The 15,078-nt window shown below is 39.5% G+C and overlaps 1 protein-coding gene and 1 non-coding gene across 2 annotated transcripts; one reads left to right on the top strand and one right to left on the bottom strand.

Annotated features, from left to right (window-relative positions):
- Nucleotides 1-572: 572 nt before the first annotated feature.
- Nucleotides 573-645, bottom strand: trnar-ccu. The gene has a single exon. It is a non-coding gene; the product is annotated as a tRNA-Arg (tRNA).
- Nucleotides 646-975: 330 nt separating this feature from the next.
- wdr45b (WD repeat domain 45B) lies at nt 976-14,497 on the top strand. Its single transcript, XM_034207954.1, has 10 exons — nt 976-1,211; nt 2,183-2,257; nt 3,209-3,310; nt 3,941-4,028; nt 4,195-4,289; nt 4,386-4,576; nt 4,671-4,756; nt 6,629-6,730; nt 11,341-11,462; nt 12,520-14,497. Exons 1-10 carry the CDS (start codon nt 1,145-1,147, stop codon nt 12,624-12,626), a joined length of 1,035 nt encoding a protein of 344 aa, XP_034063845.1. The 5' UTR covers nt 976-1,144; the 3' UTR covers nt 12,627-14,497.
- The last annotated feature ends 581 nt before the right edge of the window (nt 14,498-15,078 follow it).

The following is a 15,078-nucleotide window of genomic DNA, read 5'->3' on the forward strand; positions in this document are numbered from 1 at the left end:
AGGAAATAAACCAGATCAAAGGCAACGGAAGTGGCGTGACCTATATCAGGTAAATTATAGCAACAAATCTATTATTACTTAGAAATTATACGTTTATTACTGAAAATGGACAAAATATTATCAATCAAATGATTAACACTGAATGACTCACTCCAGACTAGAACATTATTATGAACATTTCAGATTGAGAAATGCCCCATGAGTACAGCAGGTATACAGGCACTATATTATCACAGTTTTATTGTGTCCGCTCCTGGTCACAGCCCTTTGTAAACTATTGAATCTAGCAGGGTCTATTTGTAATGCTTGTGATACGACCAGTGACGTCAGACCGATTACACTAATTTAACAATTATGTATCTAATGTAACATTTGATGTGTGATTTCATTCCAAATTATTCAATCAAGAATTTTAAAGAATACCTTTATTTATTTTTTAGTTTAGGTTTTTCCCCTACAAACGTTAATCATATTAATAATACTATCACAATTCACTGCGGTATAATGACTGTCATAATAGGTTTTTAATTGACTTGTTCATAACTGCTAACATGAAGAAAAAAAAATTCAATCACCCCAGATGGGACTCGAACCCACAATCCCTGGCTTAGGAGGCCAGTGCCTTATCCATTAGGCCACTGGGGCTGCTTGCGGAAGGGTTTTGTACACTTTAATTTACTCCGATGTTATCTATCTTGGATTAATCCAAAAAAGGATAATTTTGTCATATTTACCTGATATCGCAAGTTATTTTCACTCACATATCAAAAAAACTGGCAATCCCCTTAGTAATCGACACTTAACAGATCATCTTGTTTAAATCATTGATAACGGCGGTTTATATATAAAGACCTTCTTTGATCAGTGATTGCCTCAAAAGCAATCAAATATGTTTACATTTAGATAAAACCATTATTGAAGTCAATGAACCATTTTAGGGTCAAATGTTTTTTCTAATATGTTAACGAAGTTTACTGAAACTCCCTTTCATGATGACTGCTGACAGCTCTCTCCAAGCAGGAACAAGCCTCAGTTGTTTTTCCACCGTAGGAATGGTAGCGATAGCAGGTTAGCTCTTCGGGCATCAGCTGTAGGATTAATTTACTTGTTAACGTTCCTTACATTTCTGTTTTCCTGTTAGATAATGAATTTACTGCCATCTAATCCTCACGGGAATGGGCTCCTCTATGCTGGATTTAACCAGGATCATGGTAAGAAGCGGGGCTGTCACTTATTTTATTTCAACTGGAAATTGGAAGTGTCGTAGATGCTAAGCTAAAGTTGCTAAATTAAGCTTAGCATGATCTAACGACACATTTGAAATGCTCGTGAGGTTACCGTTAACGCTGCTATGTAGTGGTTACATTGTATCTCCAGAAACGGTAACTTGAATGTACCAAACGTTACCTTAGTGTTAGTTTTGCTGGCCAATTACGTCAGTTAGCCAGCTAACTTAGCTAGCTTTTTGGTTTTCAGCCAAATTAATCAGCTAACCCTAATTCAGACATTAACACGTGCTCCCTCAATAAGAACAGTATGTTGAAAGTTAAAATTGTCAATGTAGCTAATTTTAACTTAAAAGCTAAAGCGCCTGTTAAATATCACAATACAAGCAGAGCCCTGGTTACCACACCTAGCGCTGGTTAGCTAGCTAACAGGATGTGCGGTTAGCTTCACAGTTATTACCGTGTGACTGGGCTCATTTTGTGTTTGCTTCTGCCAAGTCTTTTAAAAGAAGGATAGTTTCAGAAGTAAATGTTATGTCAACCCCGTCCGTAGTTAAACTCATAACTGTTTACATGTATATCTCCCACCATCACTACACATTTTGACAGGCCGTAAAGTAAACGTATTCGTTTATATACATGTAACATTAACATCATTTTAGTAATTGACTGTTGCCAACTAGACTCTCCAGTTACGTTAGTGTGATGTTATCAAGGCAAAGTGACCAAAGACCCAAGTCATCTCTCCAACATTTTACATCACTGTCATCATATGTCCAATAACGGTGTGCCATGAACTGCACCAAAGTTAATGATTTGTTAATCATTGCTCCGTCAGCTCTTTTACCACTGTAATGCTGTCCTCATTCTGTGTGTTGTCATTACTGTTAAGGTTCAAATATATTTGAATAATGTTATCCTCAGTGTAGATGTCTCATCTCTTTGTGTGTTTGCAGGATGCTTTGCCTGCGGGATGGAGAACGGGTTCCGTGTGTACAACACAGATCCTCTTAAAGAGAAGGAGAAACAAGGTACCAGCTCTGCAGACTCAAACGTTTGTGTCTTTCGAACGTATTTCAAATTGGTCACGTGTTTTGTTTGGGTGTGCACCCCTAACTGTTCATTGAGCAGTTTGTGTAGTTACAGCACATTGCTAATTAAGGCTTTTCTATAGTTCAGACTGATTGTAATCACTGGTGATGTGAGCTATATGCTGCTCTCTCTCCTCTTCACAACTACACTTTCCGCGGCACACATACTTACAGCCAATCAGCTCTGAATTATGAGATGACGTTTTGGTGGGGTTGCAAGTACTTTGCCCCACTGGTGATAATTATTTTGCCGCACACACTGAATACAAAAATACTAGTTTTCACAGTACACGTTCAGTTTGACAGCAGAGAGAGGGGCAGATCGGAGCTTGCCCCACATCGCTCAACACGGCTCAATAGGCACACTGTAGACACTAATTAGAAGAACGCAGACTAAAACAGCAATGTACAGACAAATCAGACAACTAAACAGGATCTTAACATATTTTTTATACATATTTTTGGAATTATTATTTTTATTATTTTCTGCTGACCGTAGGTGGGGCTGTGCCTGCCCCTAATGACGAGTCGCCACTGAATGTAACTGTCATGAAGGAATAATGTGCCGTAGACTGGCTGATGACTGCAGGAATATTCTTCAAACCAACCAACTCAGCTTGTTGAACAATGTTGAAACACGGAGTGATAAAAGAGGAAGATTCTCCCCAACAGGACTCAAATGTGATTTAGCACATGGCATTCTCCAGTTTTTCCTAAAGCGGCAAATACTCGATGGACCAAATCTGTTTATTAAATCATTTTTTCACTGACTTGATCCAGTTCTTTGAGCAGAGTCTTTACAGCCTGTTGAAGCAGTTCGCTCGACGTGTGCTGCACATAGGGGGGAGATATTTTTAACTGATGTGCTCTCCCAATTACATTGACTTTCAGAGTTCCTGGAGGGGGGGGTCGGCCATGTGGAGATGCTGTTCAGGTGTAACTATTTAGCACTAGTGGGAGGAGGGAAGAAGCCAAAGTACCCAACCAACAAAGGTAGGTTTTGTCTTGTGATCTTTTTATACTGGACTTTATGCCGGTGTTGGTTCTGACAAATAATGGAATGTAGTTTCATTTGCAGGTAAAGTTAATTCCTACTTTACTTTTTCAAAGTCAGAGACATTTTCTCTTGCTTGCTCCTCTGACTAAAACCTACATTGAACTTATTAATTTGAATAATGAAATATTTTTCTCATGCTGTCTTTCTGAATATACCTTTATTCCCCCTCTGTCTGCTGTAAATGCATTAGGAGAAAACTTGTGAATGTAGCTCTTCAGCCATTGGTGTTGATCTCATATATTCTAACAGCCTGCATGGCTTGTTGAGTTTTTTTTTCACAGGTTCCCTTTTAAGTTCATTTATAATTTGTTAATTAGGTAATCCAACAAATCGATGCTCTGCTGATTATCCAGGTTTAATTTAAATTAATTGTTAATTGAATTAATAATATGATTAGTAATTATACAGCCAGTAAGTACTAAGACATGTGATCTAATGACACATCCTGCTAGGTAATGTCATCCTTACTGGTTTGATATCATTATCATACTTTGGCCAGTGTGATAATATATTCAATTGACCAACTAGCATACACTTTATTCATGGGATTTTCTTTGGTACTCTAGTGATGATCTGGGATGACCTGAAGAAGAAGACAGTAATTGAGATTGAGTTCTCAACAGAAGTGAAAGCAGTGAAGCTTCGGCGTGACAGGTAAAGCTGCTGGACCTGTCCACTGAAAGTCTTCTGTCATTGCTTTGGGGACATTTATTTCAGCAACACCATGGCAGCATTAGTATTACACTTGTTATGCTGTTTGAGTGAAGTCTTCACATGAGTTAAACTGGCAGCTTGTGTGTTGGTTCTCCTCGGCTCTCAGGATCGTGGTGGTCCTGGACTCAATGATCAAAGTCTTCACTTTTACCCACAACCCCCATCAGCTGCATGTGTTCGAGACCTGCTATAATCCCAAAGGTGAGCCCACTGATTTAAGACGCTAGCCATCCGGCTTTCCATTTAAAGAGTGTGTATAAATGTGGCGCGTACTATAACCAACCTGTTCCCCCCCAGGTCTGTGTGTGCTGTGTCCCAACAGCAACAACTCCCTGCTGGCCTTCCCTGGCACTCACTCAGGCCACGTGCAGATAGTGGACCTGGCCAACACAGAGAAGCCCCCGGTGGACATCCCTGCCCACGAGGGGGCGCTGTGCTGCATTGCTCTAAATCTGCAGGGCACAAGGATAGCTACTGCATCAGAAAAAGTAAGCCAAGCTAGCAATAAGGGAATTTAAATGTTCAGTGTTTGTGTTTTTAGTGTTGTTGCTGCTTTGTGACAGATCCGTGTTGTGTCCACAGGGGACTCTGATCAGGATCTTTGACACATCTGCAGGACAGCTCATACAGGAGCTGAGGCGTGGCTCTCAGGCAGCTAACATCTACTGGTGAGCATTGACCAATAATACTGTTCACATCTTCCCCTCAAAGCATTCACTGTAGCCTCTCTCTCTCCTGTTTTTACCCATTACTCTATTTGTGTAATGTGTTTGTTTGATAGATATGTTTTTCATTTGCAAAACAAAATGCATTAGTTTGTAGATGGTGTTTTGTATTTGCAAACCACACTTTGTCTGTCGGTTTGTAAAACATTTTTGTTTGTGGAGTTTTGTCAGGAAGTTATTTCCATATGTTTTGTTTTCAATGTAGTAGTTAGCAGAGGTGTCAAATTGGTGACTCGAGTCAGACTCGAGTCACCAATTTGATGACTTGAGACTCGACTTGACAAAATCACAAAACATTTGCGACTCGACTTGGACTTGAACACCAATGACTCGGGACTTGACTTGGACTTGAGCCTTCTGACTTGAGGTGACTTGCTACTTTAATTCAGAGGTCTCCAACACGCCGATCGCGAGCTGCCGCTAGAAGAGCAGACTCCCGTCGGGGAGAGCAGAATCTTCAGCCGCTCCTACTCTTGCTGAGAATCCTTGCAGGCAGGGGCGGGTCTTTATTTAGCTGGGCCACCATGCGGCCAATCATATGCGAGGACACACTAGGATCATACCATTATGTGAATGAAGGGTGGGGGGCACAGCATGTGTAGTGGTACAGGCCAGCTGCACAGAGCGACGGGGAGACGGGGAGCCGGATTTAAATGCAAGCGCGTCGGAAAAAGTCAAGAAATGAGCGAAAACCGAAAAAAGAAGCAGCATCTGGCTGCTTTTCAATGATATTGGAGAAAGCAAAGCTGAGTGCAGGATTTGTAAAATGAAAATAACCTTTTTTGGTTACCTTTATTTTGGCAACCACTCAGGATTTACTGTCAGAGGTGGGAGAAGTTCAGATCTTGTACTTGAGTACAAAAGTACCAGAGTGTAGGAATACTCGGTTACAATAAAAAGTCCTGCATTCAAAATGTTACAAGTAAAAGTACAAAAGTATTAGCATCAAAATATAGTTAAAGTACCACCTGCAGAGGGATCTAGATGCAGGTGTTCTCTTCCCCATAGAGACCGCCTCGCTGCACATTATCCCTTGCATAGAGATAGATTGTGGGTCCCTATAACATGTTGTACACAGTGGAAATAAACATTCTGGTCACCTCAACATCAGGGATCTTATACATTAAACTCCTTCTGAATCAAACCGTCACGGTAGCCTTACCTTACTGTTCCCTCTTAAAATAGAAAAACACACGTTACTTTACCAGCAGAGAGAAAATGGATTATTAAATTATTAATGTGACTAATAAAGAGCAGTTTGATAATTAAGTATTATTCTGTTGATCGATGTCATTACATTTGGTGAAAAACACATAATGACTTGTTTATGACTCGTTTTGTCAAAGTTTAGGACTTGGACTTGACTTTAACTTGCCCATCCTGACTTGAGACTCGACTTGAACTTGAGCGCAAAGACTTGAGACTTGACTCAGACTTGAGCGCAAAGACTTGAGACTTGACTCGGACTTGAGCGCAAAGACTTGAGACTTGACTCGGACTTGCAAATCAATGACTTGGTCCACCTCTGTGTTAGTAAACAGTTGAATGCATGTGTGATTGGCCGTACTGCAGAGTGCTGCAGTCAGCAGGGCGGGGGTCACATGACCTAGCCAGCTGCCCTCAACAGGAAGTTACTAAGTTTTAAACCATGTTGACTCACTCAGAATGGACGTTGATGATAATACCAGACTTCCCCTATAGTAATTCTGTAGGTCAGGCTTTTATAACAGGTGAGCGGTGTCACCTTCATGTTTTCTCATGTGTTGATAATCAGGTTCATAATCTCATTATTTCCTTCTGCTCTGTCATTTTTAGCATTAATTTCAACCAGGATGCGTCTCTGATCTGTGTGTCCAGTGACCACGGCACCGTGCACATCTTTGCTGCAGAGGACCCCAAAAGGAACAAACAGTCCAGGTGAGTCTTTGCTGAAGGCTTTGAAATGTTTTCTGAGTGAACCGCCTACAGTGTCATAATGAATCCATCACTTCAGATGGGTTACGAATAATACAAAGGTTGTTATCAAAAAAGTAATCAAAGTCAACTTTATTGTCAATCTTTCAGTTTGACCAGAGATGGGGACTCGAGTCTGTGACTCGGACTCGAGTCGCACTTAAGTCGCACACACAGAGACTTCAGACTTGACTTGGACTCCTGCTCAAAAGACTTCGGACTCGACTTGGACTCGTGTTTTGGGACTCGTGAACAATCATTGTGTTTTCTATTTTTGGCGTATTAAAGGTGGGGTAGGTAAGTTTGAGAAACCGGCTCGAGATCGCTAGAATTTGAAAATACACAACCGGAGAAAATCTGCCACTTCCTTACAGAGCCCCTCCTCCAACACACACACGAACGCGCACATGACCAATGAGGGCACGAGATAAGTTTGTGCCCCGATGGAGGCTGACAGGCAGGTAGGCCATCCAGTTACTTTAGCCGGGCCGGCTATCGGGATGTTAAGAGCATTCCATGGAATATAACAAAAAGTGTATCTCGAGCCGGTTTCTCAAACTTACCTACCCCACCTTTAACTTTAACATTAACATCATGGTAACACCATGGCGACCGGCGGCACACCTGCAGCTGTACCGCTTGTAATTAGGTTCAACTATAAAAACTTCGAACAAAACGCCGGCGGCACCAACAAAATGAGCGCACACTGCAAAGTCTGCAATATTAAAATCAAGGATGCTGGTGCAACAACGTCAAATTTCATCAGGCACTTGAAAACTCACCCGGAGAGGTCAGTCACATTAACGCATATGGACGGTTAGCAAACATGTTTAGCTCAGCATCAGCTATGTAATGTTAACTTAGCTTGCTACTAGCTTTGTAACTGAATATTTGAAAAGATGAGTGAATGTTTGCTTGTCACACTTGTTTGCGTTGAGTGGCGTTGACATCCAACTCTTGACATGACATAAAAAAGGTCGGGAACGTTCATCATTACATTCCGCTGCCACCATCTACTGGCTAACGTTAAACGTAGAAAAATACATAGTTACATACATAAATACATCTGTCGGTTTATAGGCAGGTTACAGGTTTATTGTTGACCACGTAACGTTAATGTTACAGGTTTATCAGGTTACCATTACACTGGGTTTGAGTGAGAGGATAGAGGAATATGTTTATTTATAGTAGACTTAAAAGATGTCATTAGAGACCCAGTGTAATTAAACAATACGGTTGCAGAGGTCAAATTTTAACATTTTTGTCCACTGGCCAAATGGCTAGCCTAGTGAATGTTGAAATGTTACCAGCCACTCAATACATTGCCATTGTTATTTGTGGCTGGTGCGTGCAACATACAGTACCAGCCACTTGCATGATTTACCAGCATTTGGCTGGTAAATGGTGTTAATGGTAGATATCTCTTTTGGAACAGGTCATGTTTTAATATCACCAGTTCAGTATATTTCAGATAATATTGCAGCAATAGTTTTTTAGTTACAAATGGCACAGAACAAATGTTTACTTTTACGTACTTTTAACACAGTTTGCCTGCGGGGGATTAATAAAGTATTTGTGATACTGATTTCTGATTCTGAAGTGTTTTGCTTATAAGTTGTTTGCATTTAGCTAAAGTGTGATGTTTTTCCTCATATTGCATTGCAATAGCCTGTTTAAAGTGATCATATAACAAACAACTAATCAGTACTGATACTGTATGCTAATAGATATAGGAGTGATAATAATACAGTAAATGCTTTGAATGTCTTAGATATAGCTGTGCAGTATTCTTAACAGACTGGATAGCAGCAGACAATAGAAGGCTTGTTACAACCAGAAGAGACATGAGACTTTTATTTTTTAGAGACTTGAGACTTGACTTGGACTCGTGACCAAAGACTTGAGACTTGACTTGGACTTGCAAAAAAAGACTTGTGAACATCTCTGGTGTGTACAGACGGAGAGATCGAAATACTGTTTTCCACAATCCCGAATACAATAACATAGATATATAAAAATATATACAGTTTTTATGAAGGTAGATATGGTGCAAAATACGAGAGCGTGTAAAACCTGATGTGAGCACTTGCAGGAACAAAATCTGAGCTTGTGTGCATACATGTACACTATGTATCTGTGAACCAAATTTGAAGTCACAGTAAGAAAAAAAAAAGTTTTGTAGCTTGTAGAAAGAAAATGAACTTAGTGATGAAATGTTCACTTGCAAAAAAAATATATTTTTAAAATATATTTTCCATATATTTTGGTTATTACAACCTCTCAAATCAGTCATTACAACGTCACAAATCTGCTCTGTGGCAGTATAAATCGACGAATCTGCGGCTTTGATTTTTGCTACACTTCTTGCGATGAATGTGTCGCAAAAGTAATTTTCATACATACCTATGTATCAGGGTTTCCGCTAGGATTTTTTCTCGCCGGTCATATGTCCGGACAGAATTTATTTTACCGGACAAATTTGAAACTTACCGGTCATGTTTCAATAATAATAATAAGAGTTGTGTAGCAGAGTTTCCGTTAGCAGGTAATCACCGGACTCTGACCGGACATGCTGAAGTTTAAAACTCAGTTAATGGGAGTCATTTTTATATCGCTTCAGTTTCGTAACAGATCGAAAAATTCAGATTCATTTTTCAATAAATGATTCCACAAACAACAAACAACATAATTATTACATTCAAACAAACTACTTGTAGTAGATGAAGTACATTATTCAAAAGTTTACATCAACTTTGAATAATAACACGGGAGAAACGGATCCTCCCTCTCTCTCCTGACAGCACGTCAGTTTCTCATGCAGCTCGCTAAACAGTGGGCGGGGCTTCAGGTGATCATGCAGAGCTGCCTGTCTCAGTCAGACTCAGCAGCTGATCTCTGATCTCTCTCTCTCGGGTCCGGTTACACTTCACTCGCGTTTATGTCCATATCGATCAGATCCAGCTCTCCTGATCGGCCTTTATAGAGAGCACCGATCAAACAATTAAGAGTGAATATCGGCCGATAATGACCTGCGGCCGATAGATCGGAGCGTCCCTAATTATTACCAGACATTTTGACCGGCAGGTTTTGAATTTACCGGTTTTGAATACATTTTACCAGATATAAACCGGTAATTACCGGCTAACGGAAAACCTGGTATGTATATACATATACATACATATATATATATATTAGGGGTGTAACGGTTCACAAACATTTCGGTTCGGTACGTACCTCGGTTTTTAGGTCATGGTTCGATTCGGTACGTTTTCGGTACAGCAGAAAAAATTATCACAAAACATAAAATATATATATATATTTTTCAATTATTATTAAACTGTGAATAATGTATTCACTCAAATAAATACAAAATATAATAAAATAAACATTAAGGTGCAGCATTTCGATTAACTGAAATAATCTGTATTTGAACTTTACTCTACTAGTACTCACAAAACATGAACTATTAGTTTTGGGTTTTTAATTATTATTAAACTGAATATTCACTCAAATAAATACAAAATAAAATAAACATTAAGGTGTAGCATTTCGATGAACTGAAATAATCTGTATTTGAACTGTACTGTACTAGCACCTAAGCAGCCAGTTTGACATTATGACTTGCTTGTCATATTTTCATGTTTTTTTAAAGAGAAATTAACTTGTCCACATTGCTTGCCGAAAGGGCAGATCTGCTGGCACTAACAATGTCTCCTGCTGTGGAGAACACCCTCTCTCTAGGGACAGAGGTAGCAGATACAGCCAGGTAGCGCTTTGCTAACATGGCAACATAAGGATATGTGGCGTTTGTAATAGCTTTGGCTCGGTCTGAACTCTCTGCGAGTGGTGGAGGCTTAAATGCTAGCGGGAGTTGGGTTTGCACTTCAGTCTTTTTTCTTTTGGTACCGGTGATATTCACGTTCGGGTGATGCCTTTTCAAGAGTGTGCAAGTTTGATGTATTGCCAGCCGCGTAACCAATTTTAGTTGAACAATGCCGACAAACAGCTTTGGTTCGGTCCACCTGTCTTTGTCCGTCATCCTTGTACGTAGCTGAGAAACCAAAATGTTCCCAAACCGGAGACTTCAATGATGCTGGAGGATTTTCGAGATCAACTTTATCTACGTTCACCATTTCGACAATTCCTCAAATTACTGACTAAATTTGAACGCATCCCTGTGACCAGCTCTCATAGTATGCCTCTCGTCCAATGAAATGACTTGCTTGTGTTGAACCCAATGTGAGCAAATTACTCTGAATGCTGCGACGCAGCACCTGAGATTACTTCCAAAAAGTTGTTCACGTTCTCAATTTTTTACGTTTAACGTTATATTAGTTCGGTACACTTCGGTACACACGTGTACCGAACCGAAGGGCCCGTACCGAATAATTTCAGTACGTGTACCGTTACACCCCTAATATATATATATATATATATATATATATATATATATATATATATATATATAAAAGCACAACAATCCTACATATACATAATAACAGTCACTTCAATAACTTTGAGGACTTTGTCTGCGAACTTGTGTCCGGATTAATTGTGTGTCCTTTTCTCTGCAGTTTGGCCTCAGCCAGCTTTCTTCCCAAATACTTCAGCTCCAAGTGGAGCTTCTCCAAGTTCCAGGTGCCCTCAGGCTCCCCCTGTGTGTGTGCCTTTGGAACAGAGCCCAACGCTGTAATGGGTAAGTTCCCTCACACTCTGTGGGTGTCATTATGAGGAGAACTACTGCTGACATCACATTTCTGTACCATGAATTGTGTTTTATTTTTGAGATTTTAAGCCGTCCTTTCAAATCAAAGTAACATCACTAAAAAGAAGTAAGACAGGTCAAGGAAAAAAATCACATAGGCTGTAAACAAACCATGTTATCACGTGGTGTAAGAATGAGAATAAATAAGATAAAACCAGGGAATGAGTCAGCATTTTAGCACTTTGGTTTCCTCGTCTCAAAGTCAATGGATTTTGGAACATATTTTTGGCTAGATTTTCCCTTTTCTACTAAGATGTAAAATAAGTCAGTAAATAACCCACTGGTGAATGTCTGAAGCTTCTATGTGTCATAAAAACATACATACTTTGCTTGTATCCTATCATTAGCTTTTTACTTCTGGTGATTGCATTTACGCTTTAAAAATCATAAAGGGCTGTTAATATGTGAAGATTATCCAAAATGTGTAAGTATCATAAAAATGTCTTTGCCACTGATCTTACTTTCTGCAATATTCCAAAATCATGAAATAATCCCATTGCTTTTACTCGAGGGAGCCCTTGTGATGCTACCATCCGGGTCGTCCTACTATACATTATCACTGCAGCACTATTAACATGGGAAACTAAGAGAACCAGTCACATGATTATCACATGTATTGTTTTTGTTCAGCCTAACAGCATTCTGTACAGCTGTGTCAATATCACTCACATTTTTTACACATCAGGACGGGAACCTGCCTTGCCATGTGGGAAAATGCCATCAATGGGCACTACATTAACGTATAAAATCCAACCCTATATAATAATACATATCATGTGACTGAAGTGTATTCTGGTGAGGGGAAACTTAGTTGTTTCTGTTCTGGCAGTGAAGTAGCATCAGGACTCATTCAAGGTGTCTCCTCCAGAGTCCAACAGTCCAAAAAGCTGTGTACTGTACTGCTCTTTGTGTCCCTGTAGTACTCTAATAAACCCTCCTCTTGCTGACTGAGTGTATTCTGCTCTTGCTTCTCTCTTCCACTCTGCAGCCATTTGTGCTGACGGCAGCTACTACAAGTTCCTGTTCAACCAGAAAGGGGAGTGTTCTAGAGACGTGTACGCCCAGTTCCTGGAGATGACCGATGAGAAAATATGACTTTTGACCCCTCTGGAGACTTGCTGCATCACAGGCAGATTTTATTTTTTCTGTACTTATTTTATTTTGGAGGGAAGGTCCCATGATGCACTTATCTTTACAGACTCTGTTAAAGAGCATCCGTTGAAGAGAGGAACAAAGACTGGGGAAGCTGATCAGATGGATGAAGACTTTTGTTTTTCTCAGACTCCTGAAGATTGTCTCTGGACAGGGGACACAGAGGGACACAGAGGGTTGTCTCTGGACAGAGGGACACAGAGGGTTGTCTCGGATGCAGACTTGACTCCCAAACCAAACACTAAAGAAGAGTGAAAGGTATTTTTTGAATATAAAACATGCAGCTTTTTAAGACGTCTTCCGAGGAATTTCCAAAGGATGGTTATTCTTAAGATATGATGACTCTGGTAGTTCCATGGATTGAAAATATTGAGATTTTGTTTCAATGTACCACCTAACCTAACTATAGGGAGTGCCTCAGACTGGAGAGAAGCTGTATGTGTGCACATATTGTCTTTGTCATCTATACTTGTTTGTGTATGTACCACATTAGGTGTTCACATCTGAATCAGAATGCAGTTGCATCGGAACACACTGATTCTGGATTGTAAGTGTCACCTTAGTATTAATAGATTTTCTTAAATTCACTGTATAAACACAAAGCACCAGACTGAACTTCTAACTCAATAGAACTGTACAGAATAGAAGCAAAAACATTTTGTTTCCGTCGTCCTTTTTTTCATACATTTTGCAATGTGTTCCCCAAATGCTTTTTGTGAAGAGCTTGTGACAGGATGTGACCCGGAAGATTAAAAAATAGTTTGACATTTATTACCTAATGCAATAATGTGCTTTCTTACTGAGAGATGAAGATATTGGTGTAGATCTTAACTCACTGTGAGAAAAGCAAATAATATGCATTTGGCAAACAATGTCAAACTATTTCTAAGCACATTTCCTGAACCATTGAACTATTTCTTTTAGCGTTCGCTGTTCCTCGCTGAAACAGACTCGATCACAAAAAAAAACGTATGAGACTCTAACCTGATCAGCTATAAAATATAGACTCTGGTTAAAGACGGCACATCTTGTGTAATATTCATACGTTATAATGAAGTCAGAAGTCTGTGTTGGCCGGTCACAGCTGGAGTCCTGAGGCCTGTACTACGAAAGCCGGATTTTCGCTTAGCAAGCTAACTTCAGGGAAAACTCTGGGTTTCCGGTCCTACAAAGCTGGTTCACTTCTTAGCGGGCTAGATCTCCATGGTAACTTATACTGAACGGCTAACCAGGGGGGTATACTACGAATCTAGTTCAACCTATCCTGGATATGTTTTGAGTTATCCGGTTGACTTAATCCAAAACGAAGCCGCTCTCGCTAAACTGTCCTACAACGCTGGCTATCAACTCGTTCCAATAGAGTCTGGATGCAGACCGCAGCAAGGAGACGGATCCTAAAGGGGGCGTATCCTATAGGGGGCGTTTCCTAAAGGGTTATGAACCCCGGTCCCCGCCCCCCAAACATTTCTTAAAGGTATATGACGCTCTGTTTCTCATTTATTTTAATGCTTTGAATGAATCATAAACGAACTTTGAAAAATAATAATTATAATTAATTTGCATAAAGAATGAAGAGTATACAACCCACAGAGAAGACAAATTCATAAATTGTAGGCATATCATTTTTTACTGTTTGTGCAGTGGTAGTAATTATTATTCAAATCAATCAACTACGTTTTATGGAAAATATTGCTGTATATCATTTAACAACATGAGTAGAGGTTTCTGTACACCTAAAATACTGAAGTTGAAGTTACTGTCCTGTTGTGTATCATTCATTTGTTCATGTTGTGTCTGGTGGTAAGATTAATTAATTAACGTATTTATTATTTTTGAAACATTACAATACACATCAAATACTAAACATGAAATGTATAGTACATACCAATACATTGTACAAAGGAAAATATACAGTACATACAAAGAGGAAAGTCTTCATTAAACATAAACATTTTATTGGGTGTTCTAATTCAGCAACCACAAAATATGTGCCCAGATTTAATTATCTCTGACTTCATCAACCAAAAGATCAATTTTGATATTTAACATGACATACTCAGAAAGAAAAACACACTGCCTTATACAACTTTTGTTGGTCATCTTTGAATATCATCCAAGTTTTGTAGATGGACAATTTTGCTATTATTAGTATAAGGTTTACACTAGGCTATATATTTCACTATGGGGTGTGTTAAGACCCAGAATGATATTTGGCTATTTCTGTGTAAATTTCACTTTGAACAGAGACAAGATAAGGGCAGCAACTTGAGTTGACTGCTAAAGTTTCAAATGTTCTCTTTAGTTCAGTTTCCATTGTCGCATAAGACTGATCCAGATCCTGAATGTTTTCCTATCTGACCATGGCTGTCCTCTGTCTCCTGCTATCTGTATATTT

This window comes from Gymnodraco acuticeps, unplaced genomic scaffold, assembly GCF_902827175.1.
Source record: "Gymnodraco acuticeps unplaced genomic scaffold, fGymAcu1.1, whole genome shotgun sequence".
In the NCBI taxonomy this organism is placed as follows: Eukaryota; Metazoa; Chordata; class Actinopteri; order Perciformes; family Bathydraconidae; genus Gymnodraco; species Gymnodraco acuticeps.